Source organism: Acomys minous (genome assembly GCF_964271855.1).
Source record: "Acomys minous genome assembly, chromosome: 17".
NCBI lineage: Eukaryota > Metazoa > Chordata > Mammalia > Rodentia > Muridae > Acomys > Acomys minous.
The window spans coordinates 57037313-57046529 of NC_140500.1; the positions used below are offsets into that span (position 1 = coordinate 57037313).

Here is a 9217-nt window from a genome sequence, read left to right on the forward strand (position 1 = left end):
TTTGTGGAGTTGTATTAAGTTGGAGGAATGCTGGCGTTTTTGCTTTGAGGGGTCATCGCCAGGAATGTGCAGAGTTTTTCCATTCACTCAGATTTTCCTGTCCTTCAGCCGTGGCTGATAGTTTCTTCCCATCAGTTCTTCCCACGTTGTTTTAACTTCACTCCTCTGTCTTGCTCTGGGAAGGGCGGCACACTCTCCAGGTGTCCGCGCCTGTCCATCCAGGTCTGAGTCCTCACCTTTTGCTTTGTGAAGGCCTTTGGGATAGAGGTTTGGAGGGGGCTGGGGTACGTCAGAACACCAGAGCCTGCAGCCTGGAAAGCAAGGCACATGCCTCCCTCCTGACCTGAATCCTGCGGCCACATGACACACGTGACCTCAGAGGCCCTCCTGCTGCCCTCGCTAGCTTATAAATGCTCTGCTGATATTTTCCTTCCACATAAGTGATGTCTGTATTTCCACAGAAGGATGAGCTTGGTTACCAGATATTCCCAGGACAGAAGTTGTCTATTCTCTTGGGTGTTTTATCTGTCGCCTCTCCCTGATGTGCACCCTGACTTGCGGGTGTCTGGGAGGGAGGTTGAGGCATTCTGCCAATCCATGTCTGCTCACGGTAGTTACCCACACCCCTACACTAATGTTAGGTTGGGTAGCAATTGACTGATGCAGAAAGGTAAAAAAAAAATAATAATAAATAGGGCCTGGGGTGCTTGCCCACCAAGAGGATTGTGGTTGATCTGTGTGGACTGCTGGCTACAGTCCACTCATGACTGCAAGCACTGTGGATTGCAGTGCTGGTGAAAGCGTGGCTTCTTGTGTGCTGTAGCCGCAAGCCTTTTGTCTACATGACCCCCTGAAGAGCCATCAGGAAGCTCTCCAGCTTCATTACATAGGTTCAAGGCAGTGTGGCACTACTAGACAGGCTGAAGGGATGACAGGAGCCAGGGCACAGCACCAGATCTGCACATTGCCAGTCTGTGTGACCACATCTCAGGAGGACAGTGTGACAGACTTACCTCTATAGTCTTTTCAAATATTGAGCAGGGTGCTAAGCATCTATATGTAACTAGTCTGTAAACTTTAGAGATAAGCTAGTGCAAGTAAGTCATGTAACAATATAGTTTCTCCTTTTTAAGACTTTTTTTAAAGTATGTGCCTGTGTTTGGGTGTGTGCATGTGAGCGCAGGTGTCTGTGGAGGCTGGGGGCATCAGAATCCCTGCTGGTTGTGAGTTGCCAAACCTGCTGAGAACTGAGTCCAGTCTGGATTCACAGAACTGGTCCTCTGGAAGAGCAGCACTGAGCTGTCTGCAGCCCTCATGATGTCTCTTTGGTATTACTTTTCTAGTGTGCGAGTTGCCCGGTTTCCTTGTGGCATTTTCAGACATGTGCACTGTATCTTGTTTCTGCTGTACAGTATTCCAATGGCGCGATCAGTGTTGGAGTGTCCCCACCTTCCAGTACTGTGCACACGGCTTCTGCTTCTCTCTCCTCCCCTCCACCCCTTAACGCTATTGAGTCTTTGCTGTGGGTGCTTCCACAGGGCAGGACTTCACAGCCAGCATCCAGGCTTTGACACCCACCAGCTCAGGGTGACAATGTGCTCCTGAGCTCAGCGACCCTCGGCACACCATAATCCAGATGGGACAGGGGCCTCCGAACAAGGTCCAAGCCATGTCTCCTGGTGCTGCCTCAGAAGGGTCTGCCCTGTTCCCTCTCAGCTGGAGGCACTCTGCCTAGCGGGCTGTGTGTGGGAAAAGGCGTTGCCCAAGCTCTGTGTAGAGGTGCCGAGATGGACTCTTGTCTTCCAGGGACAACTGCCACAGTCATCAGTGTGCATGTTAAGTCAGCATGAGTTAGCTGCCGCCCGGCCTCCCAAGGAGCGTGAATGAAGGCTTGAGAGACAGACACCAAGGCTACAGGGAACCCCATGAATGAGGATTCCCTGTGGGCTAAGATGACTCAGGAAGGTTTTAAGGAGGTTGTAGACCTACACAGACACCCTCAAAGTTAGCCATTTCTCATATCCCTGGAATCTGTTACAACTTATGGTGAAGACCAAGCCAAGGTTTCTTTCAATGAAGTACAAATGTCCAAGGTTGTGGGGCTCCTGTGCTCCTGGTCATTCTGTGACACGGGAGCTGTGTGTGGCTCTTGTTCCTTTCTTGTCAGCCTTTGTCCAGCACACTTAAGATGGAGAAGCATTTCTCCCAGCCACACATTAGTCAGCATTGCCTGTGATAAACATATCCCACTTGTGAAAAAAAATATATGTAACTGTTAGAATAACAGTAGATTTGTGCAGTCAGAAAACCCAAACTTACCAAACATTTTTCAGTAAAAATGCCCCTCCCTGCCTTCCTTCTGCGTCTTCTTGCCAGCCTTCTCTGCCCAGCCACGGCCACTGGTGTCTGGTGAACTGTTGAAGACTCGAGCACACAGAAGCACATGAATGTGGCTTCTTGCTTTCCTGCCCTGTCTGTGCAGATAGTGTACTCAGTTTGCTCAGATCACTGCCATAGAGCACCGCCTCAGTCTTTTTCATAGCTGCATAGTCTTCCCCTGTGTGAATATACCATAATTTACTTGATCTATTGCCAACAGGGGCTCTTTGGGTTGCTCTCATCTTTGCTAACATATATCTCCTCAGTGAATAACTGCAAATATGGAATCTACACTCAGCAATGATATAGATTCAGTGACTTAGGAAGAGAGTGAAGGCCAAGGACTTTCCCCAGGGCATGTCATCTTCTCACTCAGGAGAAGCTGATAAAAGTGCCTCATGAAGAGGTTTTATTTGTGCCCCACCCTCCTGAGTTAGAAATGGAATCAGATGTTCTGCTTCTCCCTGGGTTTCAGTGCAGGGGCCTGGCCTCATTCAGTGTCATTGCTGGCACCAGCCTTTACTGGGTCAGGCACTTCAGAGCCTGTTATGGGGGTCTCAAGTGCTGCTATGCTCCTGTTTCCACAGGCGTGCTCACCTCCGCCTGTGCCTAGAGAAGTTGAAGGGATTGGTGCCACTGGGCCCTGAGTCAAGCCGACACACCACACTGAGTTTGCTGACAAAAGCCAAATTGCACATAAAGGTAGGTGCCTTGACCTGCTGCAGCTCTGCCCCTCCTGGCCTGGTGAGGGTGTCTCAGCTACTGTGAGGACAAACAAGCGTGTATCTCCAAGATGGGCTCTGGGCTGCTCCCACCTGCCTCCCCAGCATGCAAAACCCAGTTAAAGGGTCCAGTCAGAAATTCAGGCCCTGGTACCTCTAGCTACTGGTATCCCCACCATCACCAGGACCTCAACATCTCATAGCCCGATCTGTGCCCATCTGCACCTACCACTGTCAACTGAAGGAGACCCCACAGTCCCCTTTATGCTCTGTACTATCTACACACACACACACACACACACACACACACACACACCTGCTGCACCATGAGATGCAAACCCATTGTCCCTCAGCTGTGTGAGTTATTCTAAATGCTCTTGGATTCAGGACATGTGGTCACCAGATCTATCCTGCCTCGGTTGCAGTGTGGCAGGGCATGCGGCCCTCTCTCCATTCCTTGTCTTATCGTTGTGGTACCAGGGCCACCATACCTACCATTTCCTCTGCAGTACCTTGCCCTGACTTCTCTATGGCTAGCCTCTCCTGGTGCTACAGATCTCAGCACAGGGCTCCCAGAAGCCTCTGCCCCTTTCCTGCCATGGGGTCAGTGTCCTGTGCAGTGGCTAGGTGTCCCCAGAATTGTCCTGTAGCCCCATGAGGGAACCAGGTCTTTGTACATACGTGTATCCTGAGCACCTCATGATGTCTGTCTGTGCCAACTCTGTGTGCACTACTGAACCATAGCCAGCATCACCATTCAGCCAAAGCTTGTTTAGACAAATACCAGTTTATTAACTGCTAGGATCATATGTATGGACAGCTCTGGGAGAGAGCCTACACTGGAAGCAAAACAGCTACAATTAAACACTCTCATTAATTATCTGAAGAACATGAGGACTGGGGGCAGATTTGTAAGAATAAGTCTAAGGAACTGTGCGTGAGAGCTCACTTGCAGTGTGGCATTCCAGTTCTGAGAGGTGTTCAGATGGTAGCCACAAATATGAAGACCAGGCCAGTGGTCTGTAGTATTTTGGCTTACCAAGGCTAAGGGGCGTGAGACTCAAACTGTCAGACTCTGCCTGCATCTCTGTGACAGGCCAGCCCTGTAGAGCTTGAGTGCTGAAGTTAGAGCCTCAGTCACTGGCCAGGTGAGGAGCTTGACAAGGGACATAGCACCCATCTCCTGGGGACACATAGCATATTGCCCTGCTATCGAGGCAGGTATGGGTTCTTTGCTTGTGTAGAACACACCCCAAAGGCTCCAACAACCACCCCTTTGACTTGCAGAAACTTGAAGATTGTGACAGAAAAGCTGTCCACCAAATAGACCAGCTTCAGCGTGAGCAGCGGCACCTGAAGCGGCGGCTGGAGAAGCTGGGTGCTGAGAGGACTCGGATGGACAGCGTGGGCTCTGTGGTATCCTCAGAGCGCTCTGACTCAGACAGGGGTGAGCCACACCTGCCAGGGGGGCTTCAGGCAGCAGGGCCAACCCCAGAGCAGATAAGGCAGGGCTCATAGGGGCTGTGGAGGCGGCTCAGTGGGTGAAGATACCTGCCACTAAGCCTGAGTTTGAACCCTGGGACTAACGGTGGAAGGAGAAAAACAACTCCTGAAGGTTGTTCTAACCTCCACTTATGCACAGTCACGCTCAGTAAAAATGCAATAAAAAACATAAAGAGTCAGGGCTCGGGCCTTCAGAACCTGAGCCTCGAGCCTGGCATAGCCCCTACACCTAACTCTGCTAGAATTAGGTAGCGGTGCCCAAGAAGGGATGGGGGAAGCTCTCAGGTGCCCCGGGAGCTGTGGCTCATCCATGTGTCTCGTCCCCTGCAGAAGAGCTGGACGTGGATGTGGACGTGGACGTGGATGTGGATGTGGAGAGCACAGACTACCTCACTGGGGACCTGGGCTGGAGCAGCAGCGTGAGTGACTCGGATGAGCGAGGCAGCATGCAGAGCCTGGGCAGTGACGAGGGCTACTCCAGTGCCAGTGTCAAGAGAGCCAAGCTCCAGGATGGGCACAAGGGAGGCCTCGGGCTATAGGAGAGGGCCCACGGGTCCTCTCCACCACACCTGGTTAGGTAGTGCACCAGACCTGCCCAGACGCCCTTGCACGCAAACCTTACGTACCACCTTGACCAAAATCAGCCCTGTCCACTTTGCAGAAAGCACATAGGGTTGCGGTCCTGAGTGCGGTCGGTAGCTTCTCTGTCCATACACGTCGACGCTGAGAGACTGTACATTCCAGTCAGTTCGAAGCACCCAAGAATCCTTAGCTCTAAGCAGTTCTCGCCTCTCAGCAGCCCCCTGTGCACTGTCCTCCTGCAGCTGACCAGCTCTTTCCTAGTTTTTTGGCCTATGATGGTACTCACCCTGGAGAGAAGCTCACGCTTTGTCTGGCACGTAGGAAACCGAAGCAAAGAAACTTCTCGAAGGGAACTCAGTCTCAGAAACCCCAAAGAAATCTTTGAAAGCAAAACCGAGGAGCACTGAGAAGCCAGGAGTACCTCCAGCAAGCCCTGCTGCGGCCCAGCCGCATGCCATGGTGTCCCCGCTAAGAGCGGGCACTCGGCAGCTCAGGAGAACAGTGTGCCCTGCGTGCTGTTCCGGGGGCCTGGCCGTGTGCTGTTCTCAAGCACCCCGTGCCCCAAGTTTGTTGATGCTACTAGTCTCTGGAACACTGTCCTACCTCAGAGATAGATGAGATCTCCATTGTCCACAGAACGAAAGTGATTGTGCTTCTTTGTCCCCACGGTCCCCTCCACCGCTTCCCTGTCGGACTCCCAGCAATAACTGAGTTTTGGCGCTGGCTGAGCTAGTAGCCACTGTCTCTGAGAGAAAAGGGCCACATTTCTTCTCTGTGGCAAGTAAACAGGAGGGCCTGTGTCACCAGGGCTCTCCTGCTGAGCTATTTTTGAACACATCTGGGAGCCTCCTTCTGGAGACTTCCAGGTCGGTGGCTTAAAAGGATGATTTTTTTTTCCCCTTGTGGCATTTTTATTTAAGCTAAACCAGAGCACATGTGTATGTACATAAGACACACAAAACCTATAAATACTATTTATTCATTTTATATAAACTAATGTAATGGAATATAAATTCTTATGACTGCTTTTATAGATGTTCTAGAAACTTTGTACGTAGCTGTCTACAAAATTAGTTCATTCCCCCTAAATATTTTTGCATTCGTATTTTGAGGTCTAGATGCTTTCAGCCTCTGGTGAATCCTTTTCATTGAGTCTGAACCATCTGTAAATCTGTGCTCTGCAGCCAAGCCTGTGTCCCAAGTAATGGAGCACTCCTGAGATCCCCAGGTGCCACCTATGGGCTCCATGGCTGACTGGGTAGCAGGTGGCTACAGAGTCACACACCCTCCTCAAGTCCAACCATACCCTGGCAGAGAGAGCAGCCCCAGCCAAGCAAGGTCACTGTGGGTGTCATGGGTTCCTTAATGGTCCCAAAGTCCTGTTTTGGCTTTTTATTTTTCTCTTGTTGGAGTGTTTTCCAAATACCAGCTGAAAATTAGCACAGAAACACAGCTTGGATGCCGTTTGCATTTGTAAAGCCCCTTCCCGAGTCTAAGCAGAGTGATGGTGTTAAAGGAGTTGGCTGGGCCTGTCTCTAGAAGATACAGCTGCAAATTGAGGTCCCCTTCCATCCCACCCCCACCCGAGAGAGCGTCACGTCTGCTCACTGCATCCAAAGCCATTAGAAATTCAAGACACGGGAGAAGCTTGCGGGCTGCACCGGAGGAGGGGACAAAACTTGTACACATATTTATTTCACTTTAGAAGGTGTCTAAGAGATGCCGTTATTTTTCTTTGTTTTAATTGTTGCGCCTTTGAGTTAAACTGCTTTTTTTTTTCTTTTGGTTGAAATATGAAGTTTACTGTCCCAACATAAAACAGTACTTATTTGACCTTTGCCCTGTTTGTCTGGTCCTTGCATATATGTTTGGTAGATCTCTGTATTTGTAAGCACTTGTAACAGACTGACTGCCAAGGCCGGGCCTGACTTTGGAAGTTTGAGGTAGACTAAGTCATTGTGGTAGGCAGGCTTTCTCTGACCAAATCTGTAGCTTCCAGGGACCTCCAGGCTTGGCCAGGGCAGCTATCTCCCTCCCCATCTCCCCTTCACTCAGCACCAGCATGTCTGCCAAGAGCCAGGCTTGGGGTGTTTTTTGTTTTCTTAAGCAAAATGAAAAACCTTGCTATTAAGGTTGTCGGGGGAGGGGGGCAAGGTCTGAACCTCAGCACTTAAGACTTTGACGTTATACGTAAACAGAAATGTGTCACTGAAACACATGCATATTTTTATGTGAAAGTTCCTTTCGAAACTAAAATCTAAGCTGCACTCTGAGGACCCTGTCACGATACAAGTGGGAAGACAGAAGCTCACTGTCAACTTAATTTCATGCCACAAGGAAACAAGTGCATCGTCCAGAAAACACAGGACCGGCTTTGGATGTACGCCCAGCACCCAGCAAGTTTCAATTTGGGTTTTCTTTTGCTAACAAAGTATCTTGAATTTGGTTGCAACTGCCAGTGCCTCTGCCCTTGAAGACCTGGTGCTGGCTTGGTGAGGCCATCGGAGTCTTGAACAGAACCTAGATTCTCCCTCTCAACCCAAGAATAACTCCGGCCGGGATCAGTGAGTTGGGCAGGCCCAACCCTGCAGTGGCTGCTGGAGTAATGTTATGGCTTGGTTTTAGAGAAGCTGTTTCCTGTACCCCCTGCTGTGTTCAGCAGAAGCCAAGGGTTTTCCTGAGCCTCCTGTGGCCTCTCTTCCTGTCTTTGATGTGGCCAAGGTTATTTGGGGGTCTAAGAACACAGGAGATGGCATATGACACTCAAAACCTTCTAGCAATATCTTGGGAACTAGACGATGAGTTTTGTGGACTTTCCCCCTCTTGCCTTCCTTCTTCCCTGTCCCTTCAAGAGAGAACTTATTTTTTGAAGAGCGAATATAGACACATTAAGGTTTTATACCATGCTATATTGGCAGGAATTCCATTTTTATTGTGCTTTGTAATTTATCACCCAAATCCTGTTTTCTGTTTCTTTCCTGGGGTGGCTACAGTGTTTTGTCTTCCTACTTTACCATCCCTGTGTGTTTTCTATTATTTTTCTGTGTCTCTTTGGTATTTCAGTAGCTGCTGCTCCTGGCTTAGTGCTTTTGGGAGAAGACAGCCCAGCGCCTCTTGCTGTGTGCTGGCTTCTCTCTTTCTGTGTGCCCAGAGCGCTGTAGTCTGCAGTATGTTTTGTGTTCAAAGATCCTGGGTTGAGGTGGTGTGAAATGTGATTCATCAATAGTTCTAATAATTTTCTTTAACTGTGGTCTTCTAAGAGAAATAATTGATTGGCACCGTTGACTCGGCTCATGGATGGCCAAGGAAATTGAGTGTTTATCGTATCTCAAAATCACACAGAATCAGGAAGGCGCTCTGTGCTAAGATGTATCTGGGTTTCTTCCTCTGAGCTCTTACTCTGTCTGGGAGGACAGTGGGTTGAAGCAGGCACTCTTCATTTTAGCTTTGATCTAAAATCCAAGCTTGCTTCTACCTCTTTCCCTAGAATTGGTGCTCCTGGGATATTGCTGTGAGTGGCTAGTTTGGAGGGCAGCAGCCTCCACAGGAGAGCTGTAGGTGAAGAATGGGAAACATGTTTCCAGATGTTTCTTTATGTAAATATGGTGCCAATGTAAACCTGTGTTGAGACTGTGGAGAACGGTGCTTTGGGGGGAGGGGCTGCAGTTAGCACATGTGTTTTTAGAGCCATCATGATTTAGAGACTCTTTGCTGTGTGTGAATCTATGTGTCCGTCCATTAACAAATAAATTATTTCATTATTAAAGAAACATTGGTCTTCCCGTGTCCCACTTCTCAGGCCCTGTGAGAAGGACTGCGTTGATCAGATTTCCTGTTTCTTTTAATTTCATGGCAAGTTCACTCTGGAACTCTGTGATGATGACTTTGAAAATGTGACCATTCAGTTTGCCTCTCTTCTTCCTTCAGTTTTTCTGTCTTTCTGCGTCTCTCTCTCTCTCTCTCTCTCTCCCTCTCCCTCCCCCTCTCTCTCTCTCCTTCCTCCCTCCCTCCCTTCCTTTCTCTTTCTCTTT

At 49.4% G+C, this 9217-nt stretch overlaps 1 protein-coding gene across 1 annotated transcript in view; it reads left to right on the forward strand.

Annotated features, from left to right (window-relative positions):
• MXD1 (MAX dimerization protein 1) overlaps positions 1 to 8956 on the forward strand; it is a 20678-nt gene extending 11722 nt beyond the window's left edge. The window contains exons 4-6 of the mRNA XM_084765261.1: positions 2967 to 3081; positions 4389 to 4548; positions 4935 to 8956. Coding sequence (XP_084621387.1) covers positions 2967 to 3081; positions 4389 to 4548; positions 4935 to 5143 — 484 coding nt within the window. The 3' untranslated portion in view covers positions 5144 to 8956. The remainder of the gene's footprint in view (positions 1 to 2966; positions 3082 to 4388; positions 4549 to 4934) is intronic.
• The last annotated feature ends 261 nt before the right edge of the window (positions 8957 to 9217 follow it).